Source organism: Laccaria bicolor, genomic scaffold (genome assembly GCF_000143565.1).
Source record: "Laccaria bicolor S238N-H82 LACBIscaffold_15 genomic scaffold, whole genome shotgun sequence".
NCBI lineage: Eukaryota > Fungi > Basidiomycota > Agaricomycetes > Agaricales > Hydnangiaceae > Laccaria > Laccaria bicolor.
The window spans coordinates 369,282-389,580 of record NW_001889886.1 but is presented as its reverse complement, the minus strand read 5'-3'; the positions used below and the strand labels follow the sequence as shown (position 1 = coordinate 389,580).

The window sequence follows — 20,299 nt, the reverse complement described above, 5'->3', positions numbered from 1 at the left end:
GGAGCGTGTATTATCTGGTTTCGTGGCTCTCTCGGCTCTGGGAAACGTTCTTTCGGTGGTATGTAATCGCTATCCTGGATGGAATTTGGAGGCTAACTTTGTTTGCATTAATCTAGTCGTTCTCACAAGGAAGAGTCAACCAAGCACTCGCGGCAGAGGGTATCCTCCCATTTAGCAAGGTGTGGGCCTCAAACTGGCCTTATCAAGCTCCACTGGCAGGATTAACCCTCCGTGAGCACCTTCATCACCATCCGTATTCACAGCCTGCTTACTTTCGAAGACTGGGTCGTCTGCGTCATCGTCGTATTCGCCCTACCCCCAGGGGACGCTTACAACTTTGTCATCAACGTCGTACGTACCTCCTCCTCCTCTTCTCCTCCCACAACCGCTCACCCCTCTTCCCACACAGATCTCATACCCACTAGCAGTCGTAAACGCTATCATCTCATTTGGGCTCATCTACCTTTCGCTGTCCTCTCGGGCCTCTTCGTCACCTATACCACGTCCGACCGCAGGCCTCCTGATACCCACCCTCTTTTTTGGGCTCACCAACGTTTTTTTGGTCGTCCTTCCGATGACTCCGCCTCCGGAGGACGCGCAACCATATGATAGGCTGCCATATTGGACGCATGCGGTTGGTGGGTGGGCTGTGTTTGGGGTTGGGCTTTTGTGGTGGGCATGGGGAAGGGGGTTGGGACGAGGTAAGGATGTTGAGAGGTAACTGAGGCCAAGGAGAGGGAGGCTGGGGTATCTTGGGCGTGACACGTATTTGCATTATAGTGTACCTATAGTACTACATATGTCTATAGAAGACAGCGTACCTGTTATTAGTCCAGACGATCATGAGGCCGCCCCACCACAAGATGCAACAATTTCTGCGTCCGGGTGCGTAGAGGACTGCTCAGAGCGCAGCCCGGCAAGGGCATAACGGAAGTTACATTCTCGCACTCCATCCTGCAAACCGGCAACTGTTCTCGATAGCCACAACATAGATAGCGATACATATGGGAATAAATAGAAACTAAATTGTCATTGACGAGGTAAAGACCGGAAAAACTTAACGCCACTGCTCAGATCCCAATCGAGCGCTCAACACTGTTCCGGGGGACGCTGGGCAAGGTCAGCCTGTACACCAAGAACTGATTGTCCACGTCTAATCCTGCATTATAAGGAACACCGATTGAAACTCCGTTGGTGGTGATGAAGTCGTTGTCGCACTGGTGTATCATTCATTACTTTAAATTATTCGAAAGAGAAAGAAGAGGCACGTACCACAGTGAACAGGAAATAATCGTTAGGGAAAGCTGGATCGTTTACGGGCGCGAGAGCGAATGATTCCCACTTAGCAGCAATCAAGGTATTGTCGTTGGGAACATCTAAGAAGGTATAAGTACCGTAGCTGTTTGAGAAAATGTGTAACCAGACCATTGTGTAACCCAAACCGCGCCAGCTGGGTTTTGTCGAGATAATTGACGAAAGACACATATTCCGCTGGCGTGATGCTGGGATCCAAGACACCCCCTGGGGAGATGGGGTTAGCCGGATCGTCGAACTTGGTGTTGTGGATGTCCGTAGCCTTGGAGATGGAGAATAAATCGGCTTGCCTATCCTCAGCCACATCAGCAAAATAATTCAAGAAGGTTCAACGTCAGAAAGACAAACTTGTAGCCTGATTTAGCGTCATCTCCACCCCGACCATTCCCATCCCTGGACAAAGCCAAAAAAATTCCGGGACTGATAAAGTGAATCTCACTGCACGCTTGCGTTTTGCCCTTTGAGCTTTGAGGCAAAGGGACGACCCATTCTCCGACGAGTTTGGGCGTGATGATGGGGTTGGCGACGTTGAAGGCAAGCAGGCGGGTGTAGCGGTTCGTCGTCTTCGCGCTACCGCCGTCTTGAATAGTGGCGGACTGGAGCATCGCGTAGAGGGTTTTGGTGTTGTCGTCGTAGGTCAAGCCTTCGAAACCTTGAAATACTGTTTAGATTTCAAAAAATGAAGGAAGTAGAGATAAGTTCACCTTGATTCCCAGTTCTTCCAGTGGTGGGACCAGTGACGGAGGAAAAGTTCAGATGTCCGGACGCGTCTAGAGGGAGAATAGCGCGTGGAGGTTGGATGGCTTGGATCAATTGTCCGTTTGAGGTGAAGTGGTAGATGTAGGGCCCGTACTCGTCACTAACCCAATACCTGCTCGTATATTGATGTTATCAGCTTCTTATGTCAAGATATTTTGAATGCTTACGAGCCATCCGCGTTTGCCACTAAACCTTCCGCGTCGATTACCAGACGATCATCTCGTCGTGAAACAATGGGCATCTCTGGATCCAAGAACGCAACAAATTCATGGCCAGGTACCGCTGGTCTTACAGCCGTGGGGTCCAGACCGCTCGTGGTCTTGCCAAACCTGTCGAATTGGAGAGTTGTCTTTCGGTACGACAATGTGAGCGTCTGCTGGGCTGTTGTGAAATCCAAATTGGTTGCACCCGCGTAGGGTTTCAGGGTAAAGTCAACCTCGTGCTGACGCGATTGATAGTTGACGGTAGTGTCTCTGGTGAAGGTTGAACTTCTAGCGAAAATAAGGAGGGTAAGAGGTGGCTCACACATTGTAGCCTCGATCAGGATGAACGACCAAAGTCCCGGTGAAAGTGCCGTTCTTAACTTTCCATGTACCGCGTTTTAAAGCAATGGCACTTCCGAAACCTCCCATCGTGTCTCCTGTCGAATCTTTGAGGTTCGCAGGTATGAGCCCAAAGGCGACGGGGCCCTGTCAACATTATGAATTACTGCGTATAAGACATCTGAGCGAATGTTCTGACCTTGTTGACGTAAGTAACTCCATCAAGAACCACGGAGTCATCACGTTTTTTCAGCTCCTCCGGGGAAAAACCCGGCAACGCAGAGGACTGAAGAAAGAATGTGAGGAAAAGGAGTGACACTATTAGCTTCATAGAAGAAAATTTTTGGCTGGGGCAGCAGTGAGATTCACCTGCTCCAGCCAGACGTATAAATAAGCGCACCGATAATTACAAACGTGCGTGCGCTTTGGCTTGGCTTCAAAATGTGAGGAAAGCGCTAAAGGATATGGCACATCCCATGAGGAACGTTAATCGTACTAACAACTCATTTGATATGCGTTCTGGGAAGCGTCAAATCAGATGCAATTGTGTAGAGACCCCCTCGAGAACCGACGGCGGCCGCCACAGGCCAGCAGGCAGCTGATAGGTCACCCCTCGGATGGAGAAGTAGATTTAAGCCCAGGATGATGGTAGAGTTGCGCTGGGATTGAGTTTCTCTCAATTTTAACAGGAACACACATATCCAGACTTTGGTCGGGGAGGAAGTGAGCAAGTGGCAGATGGCAACAATTTATGCAAGTGGCAGGTGGCAACAATTATGTCGTGAGATTCAATCTCAAGATCAGAGCGTGTGAACAAGCACACGTGTCAATGATCGAGCCAATCACTTGAAACTCCATCGGGTACATTGGGTAAACATTTGAGTCCGAGCAAGGTCTTTGCACAACCAAGTTATTCGTGCAAACGAATTTCTTGGACACTCATATTTCCCTCTGTGAGCTACGCAGTAGTCATCTTATCGCGCAATCCTCATAGTCTGGTCAATTTTTGAGGGCCTAAAAACCTTAATTAAAAGTTTATGAGGGAACTGCTCAATGAAATTGGTGTCATTGGATTCATCTCACTATTTTTAAGAAAACTTAGTAAACTTTGATATTTTTTGTTGTCTTTGTCTGTCTGCAACTGTAGCCAACATCCCTGATTGGAGTATTTTGAGAAAGAGCAACACCTTTTATGTTTGGTGATATTATATGAGAATCTAAAAGTTGCAACCCTTTCTTCTTTGAAAGGGAAAGGGACTGTTTGAAAAGATCAGGGGCACCCAGCCATGCCCAATTGAACAAAAATTTATCATTTGTTTCAGTTGCTTCAGATTCCATTTTTTTTATCATAGTTTGGTGATATATAAACATTGATTTTTTGGAGGACATCTCAGAATTGGAAGAAACAAACGCCAGAAAGAAGTCTGAATTTGAATCAGATGATTTCAAGGGGAATATTTCAGTCCTTTCTTTGAACTATTCTCATTCAACAAAAGTGCAGGCTGGGCAACATGTCAAACTTTTAGTCTAGGCAGGTCAGAGTGGTCAAATTATGTCAAAGAAAGGAAACCTTTCATGAATTGTCAGGATGGCTTTTGAGAACAACCTTGGTCCCTTCATTGTGACCTCCTCCTCCTGCATGGAACGACTTCAACTCAACTACTTTCTGGGCCCTGAGGCTGTTTGTTGAATGTTTAGTGTATGGAATCAGGAATCTGGCCAGCCTGTGAACTTGGTCACTGATTTTCTGCAGCTGCTTGTACTGCACGAAATATCAAAATTGGAATCCTTGAGATTAGCCCGCTGAGTTAAAATATGTAGAAAATGTGGAAAAGGCAAAACTAGCAAAAAGGGAAGCAATTTCAGCATCCTCTGGTTGGATAATGAAGCAAATACGGTTGATGAGGAACATGTTTTTGAAGCACTCGAGTCAGCCTCAGACGACGTCCTCAATGCGACATATACAATTGGCAAATACATCAGTGACATCAATGATCCCAACGCACGCAAAATAGAAGTGCTTTTGAGTGAGCTCAACAGAAATACCCGGTGTGTTGAACAGACCAGGGATTTGAGGAGTCCTATCCCCTTTACCTTGTAACTAATTCGATCTATGTCCTACATTCTTTTTACAATTTTTTGCGATTTTGTCTCGATTTTTAGAATTTATTTTTTACCATACGTCTATTAGCCCATAACCCCTTATAACCCATGGCTCGGGCTGTCCACAGAGGGGTATGGGTTAAGAGAGGTTCGACTATTTTCAAGAGGAAATGAGCCGATTGGGTGCAAAATTGAAAGATAAAAAGCCAAAATATCAACAATATATATGTACTACGCAAAAACCAGCCGTACAAATAGGTGAGTAGATGATCTCCGCAATGTGTAAGAAGTAGGGTATATCACGATGTCAATCATCGCAAAAAATAATTTGTACTAAGCAACCTATGGCGGCGGCGGTGTGGGACAGCATATTATGCCTTCTTCAAGTACCGTCCAACATGACCGGCAAAGCCTGGCGCCATAAGTTGTAGAATATATAGGCTGTGGTCCCCCCATACTGGCAAGCAGTGGCTCAATGTTTAACGGCCTCCTTCCTTGCAAAGAGTATATCATCGCTTGAAGGACAAACAACGCGTCGACTTGCTGTCTCTCCTCGTGAATTTGATCATTGACGTCAATACGACAGAGGATGACATTTTCTGTTGAAGGGTTAGATCATTGATGAGCCATTGATGAACCATGCTTACGCCACGAAATCGACCAAATAAATCTCCGTCGAACATTAGAACCGTGAAATCGAAGAGATACGTCGCAGCCATTCCAAGTCCTATGGTTTATCGGACTGAAATTCCAGGGAAACGCCTGCCCATCTCCCGGAAAGGCAGGGATCTGTAACTTAGCATTTTCTAATGCGGGTCTCAGCCAGTCATCAACCAAATTGTCTCGGAGGATGTTCGTGAAGGGGGATAGTAGAAATACTTCAGGCGGAATTAGGTCCATTACTTGAATGATGAGCTTTGGCGGCGTTGAAGTTGAAAACGGGGGCATAAATCTAGAAGACGAAAGGAAACGAGTAATGTTGCTTTTCAGTACGGTGAAAAAGCTGTTGATGACACAACTGTTGTGGAAGTAGCCCAGCCACAAAGTTTAATTGACAATGCTGTGCACTGAGTGAGGGTCCGAAAGGACGAGCGTGCTGCGAGATGCACGACGAGGACTTAAAGTGTATACATTGAGAACGGAAGACTTCAGTTTCGTGTTGTGATCAAGAGCGAAGACGATGAAACGACGTTTAAAACCTGATGCATGAATCACATATTTGGCACTGGGAGTGAGGGGTCACCGGGGTAGTTGATAAGGGCCAACAGCGTGCAATGATGTCGAAACGCGAACAAATGCTCAGCGGTGTGCAATGTTTAACTTTAAACTGGTAGGATGTGTTTGAAGAAGTCGGAGGTAATTGAAAAATCTGGCGAATTAATGGTCGCGGAGTTTGCTTTACCAAACTCGCGCCAAATAAAAGTCGCTTGTAATATGCATTGTGCAGCCTGCTTCAAAGAGAACACAGCACAACGATTGGAGCGGTGTAGAAGCGCGAAACTCGGTTCCATAGCGATACCTTGTTCTCCTCTCTTTTGTTCCTTTTGTGTTAACCTGTGCGATATCATACCTTGGGCTTTGTTCGGAAGCCTTGTTCCGCATTGGATGTAAAAGCCCCGAGTGGCGTTCATGACAATAGTCATTTATGACCTGAGTCGTTAACCAACCCATTGCCTCTCCCGCACACAAGAACATTACAAGTCAGTCGCCGCCAATGCCAGCGACCATATAAATCGATAAGTTGGATAGTCAGATGAATTAGATTCCCGTTTGTTGGGTGTTGATGAATGTTGGCAGCGACCGTCATTGGCAGCAGCAAGATATTTGACAAGCGGGAACACAAGTTAAGGGCTTCGCAGCTTCTTGTGGAGGGGGTCTTGAGTGGGGGAGAGGCGAAGGGGAAGCTGAGGAAGTCGGAAATTCGGTGGGTGATTTAGTTTTCTCTAATAAGGTCGCAATGATCCGTACCAAAGGGGAGATCTGGGGTAAAATGCACAGCGGGCAGAATGGCCCCAAGAGTGTGTCTTGAGTGCGGAGATGGAAGGAAAAGTGAGGATTTCAGAAGTAAGTCGAATAAGTTTATTCCTTCGCTCTATTTACGAGATCAGATGTTCATAGCAATAATCAGCACCAGAAGGAGGAATCCAGATATTGCAGAGGGTACATCGACGAGCGGGAATTGGACGGCTTCCTAGTTGGAAGGCAAATGTTCCACAAACGGTGCGCCCAACAAACGTCTCGATGTTTGGTAAAACGTTCTGATCTGAGGATGGGGCAGCGGAGACGGTGCTCATAACGGCGACAGCATTGCGTCGGTTCAAAGAGCGCATCATCATAAGTAACACCAAGTCAACATTCGAACCGATACCGTCTGGTAGTTCTTCGTAAATTCGACGATCGAAATAGACGTAGCCCAAGACGACATTCCCTACGAAATTTGGAAATCAGGTCCAGAACAAGAAGCACTAAATTCAGTTCCTCACCTGAAGTTAAAGACCAGACCACTGACGAAGAAAGGTCATGAGGAGCGTGAAGCTCGAGACGCACATGGTAGCTCCGATTTACCTGAGCAAGATTGTCTTCCCTGACGTCGACCCAGCGGAAACGCTCGCGAAAGACAGTACCACAGAATGGAAATCCTTGCGGGAGTGGGTAATTGGGGTATGGGACCTCTATGGTGGCAAACGCGGAAACGGTGTCTCTGAGGCTCTGGAGCCAGCTGCAAGCGAGGTCTCGCAAGGTGTTGGCGACGGCGGATTGGTGGAAGTAGGGAGGAAGTGGAATATTCATGGATCGAGGGGTGAACAATGCAGCGTATCGCAAGTAAGTCTACTGAATGCCTTGAGAAGTCTGTACGCTGGTGCATTCCTCGAGAAGCAGCCAGAAAGAGGGTGGCGAGATCAAAAGCTTTGTGGGAAGGAGACAGAACCGTCCCGACTTACATGCTGTACTTGGGATTTCCATTTTGGGGATATCTGGCCGCCAGGGGCACAGGGCGGGGGACAAAGATGGGACGGTACACATGAGGCGTGAATTGAGCCCACAGGAAAAAAAAACGTTGGCCTATGAGTCAGGGTGTTTTCTGCTTTAGGTCACCTAAGGTCAAGAGGCATTTAATTGTGAAAGCTGTTGAAACATTGAGCGGGTTTCGGAGCCTGTGAGAGGTGACCCACAGCGTTGACAGATAGACGCCGATTACCACCGAATTCCGTTGAAACAGACGTTTCAATTGGATAGAACGTCGCCTGTCATCAGAAGTGGCTCTGCGCCTCGTTACATCTTCTTGTCAGGGTTCCTCCATTCTTGAAGCAAACGGCGACAAAGAAACTAGGCCACCAGAGCTTTGTATCGGTGAAGGGTTTGACCTGCACGACGTAGAATTCTCCACAAGAACTACAGAAGTACTTCAAGGTATTTGCAGCGTAGGGTTGGATGACCGAAGATGAGGAGGCGCTTCACGGACAGGCGGATTTCGAGCCAATTTTGAGAAGTGTGACGTAAGATGGGGCGGGATATTACAGCGGAAGTTGAAAGCGTTTGGTGCAAATCGCTGTGATTGACACAGCAGTCATTGAGACCTCTAATCAATTTTGAATAGATCAGGGAACCTCTCGGAGTTGAGGTGAGACAGACACGATGTTCATTTGTTTGGATGTGTCTTCAGTTACTTGGTCAGTGAGTGTTTTGCAGCTTTAGGGTTCGGAGGTGTAGCGCCCAAACCGTTTGTGCGCCAAGAGTAAAAGCCACATACTGAAGGAAGGGCTGTGTTTGAACAGGGCACGCCCTAAAGTGAGTCCACGTGACATTATCAGGGGGTAAATGCGTGAAGCGACGGGCAAATATCAGCCTCCTCGGGCTTCAAATTTCAAATCTCAAGAGGTAGAAGTCCTCGCCTGGTGACGCAAACATGTTCAAGTTGTTTCGGAGTCGCAAACGCAAGGCTATCCCCCTGTATCCATCCACCGCACGGAAAGATACCACCATGCTTACCAAAAGAGAGCCAGCTATAGTGCCATCCTCTTCTAAAGAAAACTCTACACCACCGATTTGGATGATACCTCTTCCACCAGATATCATTTATTACATCGTCGAGGAGCATCTCGAATCCAACTTCCTTCTCACGATAAAATCCTTATCCCTCACCTGTCGATCACTAGTACCATACTGCCGCACTCACCTCTTTCGAAAAATTACAATCGGCTATCCTCCCAAATTGCCTCGACGTTGTCCATATCCTCCAGCAGAGCAGTTTTCCAAGCTCATTGACGAGGCACCCGATATTCTTGACTATATCTCAGAACTTCACATCATTCATATTGGTGAACGGAACACCAATATTCTGGATGAACGCCCCATTACCCGAGAGGAGTCGAGCCTGTGCCGTATTCTCACTCGCAACATGCAAAAGCTTTCCTCACTTTACCTCATTCACAATGGTGATTGGGCATTACTCTGTCCAGCCGTGCGTGAGGCGTTTCACGCGGTCTTCCAGCTCCCCACGCTCGTCCACGTCTCCTTGGAAAACGTTAAACTCCCTGTGAACTTACTCGGTTTATTCAGGAACGCGAAGAGGCTGGAGTTTTGTGTTAGTCCAAATGCACCGATGGCTTCGTTACGGCAATTCGTCTCAGGCCATCTGGCTGAGCCCGAAACGCTTTGTATTCGTAACGAAAACGGATTCAATATGAAGAATGTTTTCCATGCTGAGGCTGCAATATCCTTTGCGTGTCTTCGAAGTTTGGAGTTTGAAGGGAGCGCTCGGGTAAATTCCCAACTGCAGGGTTTCTTTAACGCTTGCCCAAACATTCTGACGTCTTTGAACATTTGCCTTCGATCGTCAACAACGGGTGCGTTCACTTTGATCTATCGCACTGGATTGTGCACTCAACAAGATAAGCAGCACCGGATTCAACATTATACCTGGGCGGCCTCCGTGCCCTGACGACCTTGCATTTTTGTATCGAATATCCGCTCTACCTCCCTGGCTCCGTTTTGGAAACCGTTCCGCGGCGCAAATTGGAATGGTTTACCGCGGTATTGAAAACGATCAGAGGGACCAATGTTGTGGAATACATCTGCATCACCGTTGACCTCAGCACCATGCTAAAATTCCACGAGTTTGGCTGGTCCTCTCTGGATAACGTCTTCATACGACCACACGCCTGGCCGCGCCTCCATACGTTTGAGGTCTTTGTACGTGTAAATGTCAGCCACTACTCCAGTGATTCTACGCGGAGTTGCGACCTAGATGTTATGTTGCGTAAAGTGATGCCGATTACTTCTGAGAGAGGTATCCTTCGTGCACGTTTGACCCACGAACGTCTGAACTTTGGGCTATAGTCATGCACTGCACCATATGAATCTTTCCTCTCTTATTTTGACCGGTCCGGTCACTAGTAGTCACTGGTGACAAGTCATATTATATATTCTACACCTCCTCGCCGGTAACAAGATATGCTGCGCGCTCAGGTCACTGGTCATCAGACCTTCTTGAATTCATTTCCTTGGCCATATTGGGATTCAATTTGTGGATGCATCCCCTGCGCCCTGCGAACTGAATTATAGACGATCTATTTGCTCTAAGTTGTGGCCAGTGGAGGTCACTAAGCCTATGTTAGACGTACCTCTGACTATTGTTTCAAGGAGCGGTTTCGCCACTCACGGCATTGCTGCGAGGGTAAGCTCAGATGTGAGTTTGATGCATCGGACCGCCCGCCGGCCAACTGCATCTGGTGGCATTACACCAAACGGGCTTGTTTTTTTGCAAGTAATTTGAGAAGAATCAACTATGTAAGATCATGAATTGACGGAAGAAAAGGGTCGATGGCGTAGTTGGTTATCGCATCTGTCTAACATTGCACACAGAAGGTCCTCAGTTCGAGCCTGGGTCGACTCATTTTTACAAAATTCGCTCCCTGAGTTTTATCGCTTCATATTGTTGTTATTCCCTTCAGGCAGCTTCAGAAGTCCAAAAAAGGTGTACAGTACTTATAGATGAAGCTTTAACGTACATAGGTTAGATGTAACATGGCTATCGATCGTGAAATCCGAGCACCCCGACTTTCAGTCCTTCAACCCATATTCCTGCCGTTGCTTTTGATAGCTACATCTTCTAAGTAAATTCGATCCCGACACTCTCACCCCATATTAGCCCACCCCACCGATAAATTAAGATGCCATCTACGGTTAATTTAGTCCGTTGTCGTCCAAACCCTGACTGAAGATCCCAGCCTCCAAGATCAATCAGTCGTCTATCGTTTGCGGCAGTAGGTTCACACAAGCTCTTATCTGCCGGAGGGTCGTTACCCTATTATAGTTGAGCCCGCCGCAGCCTTCCCTCTCACATCTTGCTTCCCAGGAAGCTATTGCCTCTGGCCACTCCGACATCCCTCCTGCCAACACGCCCAGGGTATCTCCTAGCGGATTTCGCTCCATTTCTAAAATCATCGCGTTTTTTAAGTCCTGCCAGGGACGATTGTCTAGTTGCGCAACGCCGCAGCGAAGGCAGTGGTATGTTGATCTGGGACGACAAATGTTAACGGCGATTAGGACATTAGAGCACATGGCGGACATACTTACCTATTTCCTGCCGTGAATCTTTCCGGGCTATTGATGAGCTCTCGAAAACGCTCGCGGCGTTTTCGGCGAAGGTTAAATAAGGCAAACAGATCTTTTGAGGAAATCCTCCTTAGAATTGGTGTATGGATGGCGTCATGCAAATCCAGGGCTAATGTGTGCGTGGAAGCAATTTTAGCTTCGCGCTTCCAATCAAAATGTTTAGCTAGGGCGTACACGCGGAGCGGATGCGCTCTGAGAAAATCGGGGGTGCCAATGGTAAGTCTGATCTGCGCTATAGGGCCGGGTGTATCCCACTTCTCAGCGACGCCAAGGACAAGCTCAATCTCATCTACCGACTCCCACTTGGGAAGCGGGAGCCCGGAGACTAGTCGCAAAATCCTGTCCAAAACAAAGTCGTTCTCGTAAACGTCGATTATCTCCGACTCTAGGGTCCCTCTTAGGTGGCAGTGGTTGCGTTCTGGCTGCACGCGATAATGGCTTTTCGGTTGTGGAAGGCTGAACATAGTCGCGAATAATCCAGATGATTGGTGTAGCGTTAAGGAATTAAGGCGATAGAGGGTTCCCTCCAGTGAACGAAGGATAACATCGGCTTCAGGTGACGCGAAGAGAGGGTGATAAATAGAGGGTTGATATTGTGAAGGGGCGAAATCAAACGCATCAGTTACTTGAATTTTGGAGTAGAGGGACGTAGCCATGAAGAGAAATGTGATGGGGAAATGGATGCTCGACGAGGCGGGTGTGCTTGCTTAAGTACTCAACAAGGCACCAAGAACGCGAAGTTCAAAGTCCTCTCTAAGAGGAGAGTAAATTCTCGGAGATGCATATTTGCAGTGCGGGCGAGCGTTGATAGAAATCGGCGAGTAGCGATCCCCAATGTTGCAAGATTTCCAGAACCTGTACGGCGGCGGACAGGGAGATGATTTTCGTACCACGCCACCAGGATCGGGCGAGGGTCATATCTGATGGGAGACTGAATGAGGATGAAGAAGAGGGCACTATCACCTGCGAAATGCGGAGGAAACGCGGTCAGGTCCTCAGGAACGACACCCTCTTATTCTGAACACGTCATCGATCACCGATTTTTGTGAAGTAGGTGCTTGAAATGAACTTCCGTTATGCGGCACTGCTGCAACTTTGGTCTACTTCAGTTCATTACTATTAGGAGCGAAACAGTCACCTCACATGACCAAAAAAAAACCTGCGTGATCTCCATTAACGGCGACCAGGGTTGCTGAAATTAGAGAATGACGCACGGGTAACGCACGGAAGAGAATGCTTTGAATAACGTTGACAGGTGTAACAGCTATGTCCGACCAATCACCACCCCGAGGGAAGTGGCTGTTACGGTACTGCAAAATAAAATTGTGTGTTGAAAGGGTTCTTCTCTAGGGTTCTTCGTTGAGTGTCATTACCCGATAGATTCAACGTTTGAAGCTTGAAAAACTTCAAGAAGGACCCCAGACCTGACGAGAAAAACTGACTGTCCTGAAAAAATGCTATTGGAACGAACAAAAAAGAACTTACAGTTGTGATTGACCCAATTGTGTTGAACTACTCACCATGCCACCTGGAAATTCGCTAGGAATCAGGAGGGTACGTGAGGGGTTTTTGACATTGTTTACCAGCTCCTTCCGCGGCGTTCGGTTACCAGAAAGTTCGTCTTGGTCTGCTGATGGATTTAGAGTTTGTTGAGAGAAGAATATAACGACAGGGATTCGGTAGATGGGGAGAAAGATTTGGGGATTTCAATGATGCCAAGACCGAACAAGCTCTGAAATGTTGGGATTGTGGTATCTGGGGATGAGGAAGTGAATATCGCTGCAGCACAGTTTCTACCAACTCCGTTTCCTGCCCTTCGCTTTTAGATACTCCACTCCGTTTCGTAGGCATCGGCTCCCGTGACAAAATCAAGTCCAGTTTTATTCCGAGAGACTGATCCGAGAAAAGCATACCAGCAGCCCATCCGAGAAACTTGTGAACCATATGAAGCTTGCAAGCGTCGCGGAATCGGAGATACGACGGCGTGAGTGGATGTGCCAGGGAGGTTGACTCCCCGAACCTTTCGTTCAGTAAATAGATGTATCCCTTCAATCGTCCAAACTTACTGCAGGCAGGAGATCTCGAGTCACACAGCGACGATCCCTGAACTAAGGTGCAGACACTTTCAAACCTCAGGCGTGCGCAGGAATTATCGCAAGGGGGAGTACAGAGTTGAGTCAAACGGTGAGCCTCAGGTGTAGCCCGCCCCTAGTGATTCCTTCGTTTACCGAGCCTTGCCTTTACTCAGTATTGATATGATGTAACGGCATCCGACTCCTATTGAAGCGCTGTGGCAGTGGGAAGCCAGAGATTGGTTGGCCGCGATGACGACTACTATGTCAAAATAACCCGCCGTTTTTGTAATGCCTGAATAATAGTAGATATCTCCTACCAAGGCTTTGAGCAACATGATCGGCTTTTGTCAGAAAATTCCAGTAACGAAGAGCCTCCTCGAGCGGCGATAAGGGTGTTTTACCAGCTACGGTCAGAAGCTCGTGTAAGTGAAGATCTCCGCCTCGTCGGACGAGAATGGAGGAAAGGTCACCAACGAGGGGCATGTTTGAAAGGGTCCCGACCAGCACGGAGTGAGCGGGGATATGAATCGCGAGTGTCGGGGACCCATAGATCTTCTCTCGACAACAAGGAATATGACTTTAATCAACCACCAGGGCCCTGAGTGTGGCCAGGCGTTATGGGCGTTACATACTCGAGCAAGGCCGGCTAGCAAGGAATGAAGCCACTCGTCAGCTGAGAACTTGGTTCATCGGATTTCAAACCCCACCTTGAGTAGCTACCGTCGAGAAACTCGAGTTATCTTCTATAAAGCAACGGTTTTCTCAAAGTCCCAACTTGAAGGACGTGGGGATGACCACGAATTTCCCCTGTAGACCCTTCAGACATTGAGGGCAGACGAGAACTGTCCACTACGACGTTGGGCATTTGCACATACCTGTGCAGCATCTTCAACTTTCGGAGCTAATATCCTCCGGCGCAGAAACAGGACGGTAAGGGGGACGTGGTGGAGGAAATTCTTAATGTTAGAGCAAGAGAATGAGCTGGGAACGCACCAACAAGAGTGACCGGGTGTGACCGAGACCAGAGTAGATCGAGTGCGCGGGGATGATTCTAAACGCTTGACGGTTAATGTGCTCCGAATTTAAGGTGAGTAAGCTTTTTCTGTCAGCGGAGGAACGGCAAACCGCAGAACTGATTTCCTTCAGGATGGAGGGCTGTCGGTAAAATACATCCCCCCGCCGCAACGGAACGATTCTGTAACGCGGCGGCCCGCGGGCTGACTCATAAGAGATATTGATAGTCGTTAGCCTGGTTCAGTAAGGCCGAAGTGGCCGCGACCTGTTGCATTGATGAATATGGAGCCAGGAAACCTCAACGCAGGGGAAGCATTGTTTGGCTGAAGTCCTGACCGAAAAATCTTGGAGGCTACGGTCTTGACATATTGATGATAATGTGATCCGACGGTCCCGCAATAAAATTTCTTTGATTCCAGTCCCAGAAATGCAAGGTACAAAAATATTGCGCTGGGGGTTGCAATTTGGTTGCAATGCTGAGAAGTTGTTGAAGCAGAATCGTGTGACGTGACGACTGTGACCGCTGACGCCATATTTGGCTTTGCTTGTCAAGACAATCCATCATCATCATCACATTCGACATTTGGTTTCTTCATGCCACGCTGCTGTCCCGTCTCGAAACCAAGCTGCTTGGCTAGCTTTCTTTCAGGAAATTTCTAGGCAAAAGGGATCTTTGTTATTCTGGGCAATTTCACCAAATTGGGATCGGAGGGACCAGTCAAGGACCAGTGGCTACACACAAGTTGATGTGACACGTGCCAAGCTTGACCTCTCGTGGTAGGTACACTATTTCCGCCATTTTAAAGGATTCTTACGATGCTCTTTACGCTTTCAGGCAGTGCCATATCTCAAGGTGTGAAGGATAATCGTAATAATCAAAAGGATCAAAGGTATTCAAATCAATCAATAAGGGCATAGAACTCAGGTGATGAAAACGCCTTTGTGAGAACAAGGCCGCGCTCGATCACCACATAGGACCTTATCACGAATTTCGTCACTCTGATAACTTCCCTAGTGTGTTCTTTTCATCTTCTCAGCAAGAATATTCACGCAGACGACTTATAGAGGTATCGTTCGGATTCTTTCTCTTGATGCGATTAACTTCTGACTCAAGGGCCTTGTGAAGGGTACAAGTTGTGACTGCTTCTTGACTAAACTGTGGATCAAATCTCACCACCGAAGCGTGCTACAAGCAGCGCATAATTACCTGCACAACCTAATTGGTAAGTGGATCGATAAATTGCAGAAATTTCTTTCAACAGGCATCCTTCTGCGCGCTAAAGATTGACTCCTGACCGACGCATAAATACCGCCAGCAAGTGTCGACATGCCCATTTTTCCTACTATGTTGCCCGCATACTTCCCCTCCTTGGCTCTTTTAACCGTCTCCTTTGTTGGTCTTGTCGGCGCAGGTCTTCCCGGAACAATTTACGGGGTTAACCTGGGCTCGTGGTACGTTTCCTTCCTTACGTGTTTTCCACCTTAACCTTTCTCCGTAAATCTGACAGGTTGGTATTGGAATCGTGGATGCTTCCGCAAGGTAGGTTGAGTAAATTATTTCTCCGTGAATCTTCCTCACTCACCAACAGAATGGTTGGATATGGGGGGAGAACAGTGCCAAGACTGCTCAACATGTATCGCTTCGGAATTGTGGGTATGCCTTCATTCTGGTATCGGACACCCTTCTGACACTTTTACCTCTTAGCGCCTTCGCTCAGGCTAAGCCAGACATCGTAGACCAAGTGTTTAACCAACACTGGTGCATGCTTTTCGTCACTTTTCTTGACTTACGCCACTGACATCTGCGGATAGGGAAACTTGGTTCAATCAAACCGATGTCGATCAAATACAAGCGGCTGGCCTCAACGCCGTTCGCATTCCCGTACGTATTCTGTTCTTCTTTTGTTCGGCATAGCCTCAACTTCATTTTAGTTAGGATATTGGATAATTGAGCCTTTGGTTGACAGGACCACCGAGTTCTACCCCAGAGGAGGAATTCTACAGCTGGTTAGTTCCTTACTTTTTTTCTCCTACTTTCAATGCGAGGTTTATACGAGGTGAAATATAGCAACGCGGCCTCCAGCAACTGGCAGCTGCTGGTATTGCTGTGATTCTCGACCACCATGCTCTTCCTGGCGTCGCATCGCCCAATCAAATGTTTGCAGGAAGGTATGCGACTTGTCTCTTGCTTATTTATTTTGCTTTACAAAATGCTCTTTCAAAATACTAGATGCACAACCGATGTTGAATTCTACGTGGGCTAATCACTTTGACTCGAATCTGCGCATACGTTTACTATCATCTTCTCCACGTAGACTCCGCATAACTACCATCGAGCGTTGATCTGGACGGCGATTATGACAGCATTATCCCACATTGATCCAGCGTTTAGCAGTGTTGCCGCTATCGAAGCCATAAACGAACCTATCATGGACGTGACGCAAACGCCAGGCTATGGGGATTGTACGTCGTATTTCGCGCTTCAAGGCTCTCATGACGCTGTTGATATACCTTCCAGTCCAAAAGAACTTTGTGCAAGTTGTTAGGGCAGTGGAGCTTCTCTTAGGTATTCACGTCCCTGGTTACGCCGCCCCGGCAAGTTTCGCGAGCGCGTCGAGTGTGACAGCCGGATTTCAGACTAGTGCCACTACATTCGGAAATAGGTTCAATCCTGAAGTCGTGCAGGTCTTGAAAGATGCGACACTAATTTTCGCCGAGGTTGTGAAACAATTGGGTACGAACACCGTTTATTCGCAGGCTGATTTGAGGGGTCGGTTGCAGAGACGAAACTCGTTGGTGACGACGTAAGTGGGGAAATCATATATTATTCTGGAGATTGATTGCTTTTCCATTCTGAAGTTTCATGGACGTCAATTGGCAGTATAATAATCCTGCTAATCCTGCGGCAGCGAAGATCGGACCACAGATTTATGATAATCACCTGTATTATGTGTGAGTGTACCATCCTTCCTTTGTTTCTGGTCTCACTAAGTGGGTACGCTAGATTTGGGGTAAGTTCTATTCCGTTGCCTATACAAGGTTATCTCAATGGCGATTCGACAGGGTGTTGCTGCTGCAAATGAAGAAGCATATCTAACCTCCATTTGCAGTGCGTTCTCCGACAGCCCTTCTCCTTGCAAGCACCTAATATGTTATATTTTACACAGACCTAGGCCGCATCGCAGCTGATGCCGCTCTTCAAAACTCACCCCTTTTGTTTGGAGAATGGGGTCTGCCTACTGAATTTTCAGCTACTGATGAGTTCCTACAAAAATGGGCCGACGCTCAGAAGATTGCCTATGGAAAAGGTGCTGGGTGGTTGGTAAGTCCACGTTATCGATTTTTTCCTGCGAGTCGTAATTATGAGGATATCCAGTACTGGAATTTCAAGATCGAGATTTCAGCGTTAGCTGGTGATCTAGCTCGGGAGTGGTACGTTCACGTTTCTTACTTCATTTTGGTTGATAAATGGCTGATGCGGATGTATTGAGGTCGTACATGGAGGGAATCAAGCGGGGCTATCTAACCCAAGACCCGACAGCGTTCAACGACCCACATGTCTGCGATCCGTATATCAACACGACTCTGGTGTCGTAAATAACTTGAAATGACCATGTCGAGCGTCGGTCACAAAAAAGGGAGAGATAGGTTTTGATCTGTTGAGTATCTGATATCTATGATATCTATGACCCAGGGTTGCATATGTTGCATCGTAATATTTTTTTTTGCAATAAGAAACATGAGCGCTGTGATCACTTTTTGATCCACCTTTTCCTCAACTTCAACTTGAACCAACGTGTCAGCTGAGGAATGTCCTCTAGAAATATGGGAAATCATCTTTTCCCTCGCCTGCAGAGATGACGGAAGCACGGCTCTCGCCCTTTCCCAAGTCTCGCGGTCGATCAACTTCGCATACTCGAAACCTTATCGATACCAAAGCGTCGCTCTCACGCGTTGCGAGCAAATCATCGCGTTCGGATCCGTGATATCGTCCTTCCCTCCTGAGCTCAGACGCGTCAAAAACCTCTTCGTTCACAATCCTCTCCCGAAGGTCTACACGTCGGACATCTATAACTCGGATGAAGATATGGATGCCAACCATGACGGGTAGGCTCAAAGGGCTGACCCCGCCCTCCCCGAAGAGTGTCTTTCTGGGAAGGCGAGCGGTTCCAAAGAACTTGGAGAAGCTCAAGACGTTGATAGTGGACTAGACTCAGACGAGGAGCATTCGCATGCGTCTGACTCGCATGCGTCTGATTCGGAAGACAGTTTCCACGAGCTGACCGCCGAAGAGCAAGCAGAATTGGCGGAAGAAATACAGGGATTGGAGTTAGAGAAAGTTGGAAGCCCACCCGACTGGACAATTGGAAGTACACCCGACTGCCTAAAGGAATTCCTCTCGGATGTTGAAAACCATCAATATGCCAGCCTTGACGCTTTTCGTCTTATCCTGGAAACTGTGGCACCGACTCTCGAAACTCTCACTGCACATTTCATAAAGTATCAGCATTGCCTCCTTGAAGTAATCACTGTTCCGGAGTTGCCAGTTCTTCGAGATCTTTCCTTATTCAGGATGCGTCCTTATCACTCCAACCGCCCGACTTTGTTGTTCCCAGGTTTTCCCACCGTTTTTCTATCGCTAAGGAGATTTCAGATCGAAGGCTTTATTGAGCCATCTGCGTTCCTCTTAACGCATATGGCACCGTCGTTGGAGTGCCTCCATACAAGCGAATTCATTTTTGAGTGCGTGAATTCCTTCCAGAACTCGGACACGCTGCTCATGTTTTTCGCAGGAGAATCAAACCACTGTTCTTTCCGGAAACGCTACGAAAATTCGTAATTCACACGATGTTGGTAGAGGACGTGACATGGACACCGCATACAATCAAAAGGAAGCTATTTGGAGGAGTTTATGACGAGGATGTCGGGAAGTATGCTGAATTTGTGGCGGAACCATACTCCGAGGTATACGAGGATTGGATGGGAGATTGGGTGGCCAGGATTAATGGCGAAGGTGATGCAGTGTCTATTGAACTTGATACAGATGATGATGCGTTCCGAGTCGATGAATTTTAATCATTATCGGGGAGTTCTTTCTTGCGCGCAAGGCCATGATAGCGGCCAGTGTCCAATTGATATACGGGCGGCTGGATTTTTATATAGTTTGTGTGTCCTTGGTAGTTTGCAAATGAAGGAATTACAAAGTGTTTCTTCGTGGAGGAAACCTTACAAAAATCCTGGGCTTGAGTCACCTGTTGGATCTAAAAATATCTAATGCTATTTTAAACTCCGATGACAGCTTCTTTCAACTTGCACTCCTCCACGATGAAGCAGCGAGTCTCTCCCCATCAACCATGCGAAAAACGAATGTTTTCTTGCCCCTCATTTTCCTCCTCTTATCCGTAAACGCGTCCCCAGACCCTCAGGTAACGCCTCCCCCAACACCTACCATAGCGAAGAGGCAAGTCGCGGGCGGCGCTGGGACACCCATCCTATCCACGCTGCACTACGCGTATACTGCGCTTCCATACCAGGTGTACCCGTATCCCGTTCTGCGTGGACCACAGTATGGGTTTAATCAGTGTAATGCATCGACGTTGGGCTCGACGTCGAATTGTCAGACGTTGATCTTTAATGGGCCGGTGCGTTTCAGATCTCTTCAGTTTTCTTCTCATGAGGCTTATGCTACTATGGCGTGTGTATATAGGACGATTTTTGTCTTTGGGGATCCCCAGATCCAGCTGGGCTCATAGGGAACGAGGAAGCAAAGGTCGTTGCGTACTGCACCAAACCATATCACGGAACACGTGTGATTCCCCCAGGTGCTATTACTGGGCTTCAGGTACTCCCTTTTTCTCTTCTTCCTTATTTTCC

At 47.6% G+C, this 20,299-nt stretch overlaps 5 protein-coding genes across 5 annotated transcripts; 3 read left to right on the top strand and 2 right to left on the bottom strand.

Moving 5' to 3' along the window:
- Window positions 1-1,070: 1,070 nt before the first annotated feature.
- On the bottom strand, window positions 1,071-2,765 carry LACBIDRAFT_235871 (uncharacterized protein; the record flags this gene model as incomplete). Its single annotated transcript, XM_001882031.1, has 7 exons — window positions 1,071-1,217; window positions 1,273-1,376; window positions 1,426-1,604; window positions 1,663-1,966; window positions 2,019-2,185; window positions 2,241-2,546; window positions 2,599-2,765. Coding segments are annotated over 7 exons (1,374 nt in total), but the record flags the coding sequence as incomplete, so codon positions are not given.
- Window positions 2,766-6,724: 3,959 nt separating this feature from the next.
- LACBIDRAFT_328091 (uncharacterized protein) lies at window positions 6,725-10,115 on the top strand (the record flags this gene model as incomplete). Its single annotated transcript, XM_001882151.1, has 11 exons — window positions 6,725-6,782; window positions 6,827-6,938; window positions 7,232-7,541; window positions 8,009-8,119; window positions 8,145-8,215; window positions 8,317-8,340; window positions 8,383-8,393; window positions 8,495-8,507; window positions 8,646-9,565; window positions 9,619-9,911; window positions 10,059-10,115. The coding sequence occupies 11 exons, from the start codon at window positions 6,725-6,727 to the stop codon at window positions 10,113-10,115; spliced, it is 1,980 nt and encodes a 659-aa protein (XP_001882186.1).
- A 943-nt stretch (window positions 10,116-11,058) lies between these two features.
- LACBIDRAFT_328090 (uncharacterized protein) lies at window positions 11,059-13,894 on the bottom strand (the record flags this gene model as incomplete). Its single annotated transcript, XM_001882030.1, has 9 exons — window positions 11,059-11,155; window positions 11,298-12,042; window positions 12,192-12,299; window positions 12,562-12,646; window positions 12,822-12,848; window positions 12,920-12,963; window positions 13,250-13,401; window positions 13,565-13,703; window positions 13,729-13,894. 9 exons carry the CDS (start codon window positions 13,892-13,894, stop codon window positions 11,059-11,061), a joined length of 1,563 nt encoding a protein of 520 aa, XP_001882065.1.
- Window positions 13,895-15,752: 1,858 nt separating this feature from the next.
- On the top strand, window positions 15,753-18,022 carry LACBIDRAFT_298970 (glycoside hydrolase family 5 protein; the record flags this gene model as incomplete). The annotated part of the gene is made up of 16 exons (XM_001882150.1): window positions 15,753-15,877; window positions 15,934-15,965; window positions 16,015-16,075; window positions 16,131-16,184; window positions 16,238-16,307; window positions 16,358-16,432; window positions 16,494-16,594; window positions 16,656-16,680; window positions 16,741-16,888; window positions 16,944-17,229; window positions 17,285-17,377; window positions 17,430-17,436; window positions 17,489-17,534; window positions 17,593-17,747; window positions 17,802-17,857; window positions 17,917-18,022. The coding sequence occupies 16 exons, from the start codon at window positions 15,753-15,755 to the stop codon at window positions 18,020-18,022; spliced, it is 1,440 nt and encodes a 479-aa protein (XP_001882185.1).
- Window positions 18,023-18,127: 105 nt separating this feature from the next.
- Window positions 18,128-18,536, top strand: LACBIDRAFT_298969 (uncharacterized protein; the record flags this gene model as incomplete). The annotated part of the gene is made up of 2 exons (XM_001882149.1): window positions 18,128-18,173; window positions 18,229-18,536. The coding sequence occupies 2 exons, from the start codon at window positions 18,128-18,130 to the stop codon at window positions 18,534-18,536; spliced, it is 354 nt and encodes a 117-aa protein (XP_001882184.1).
- Window positions 18,537-20,299: the final 1,763 nt, after the last annotated feature.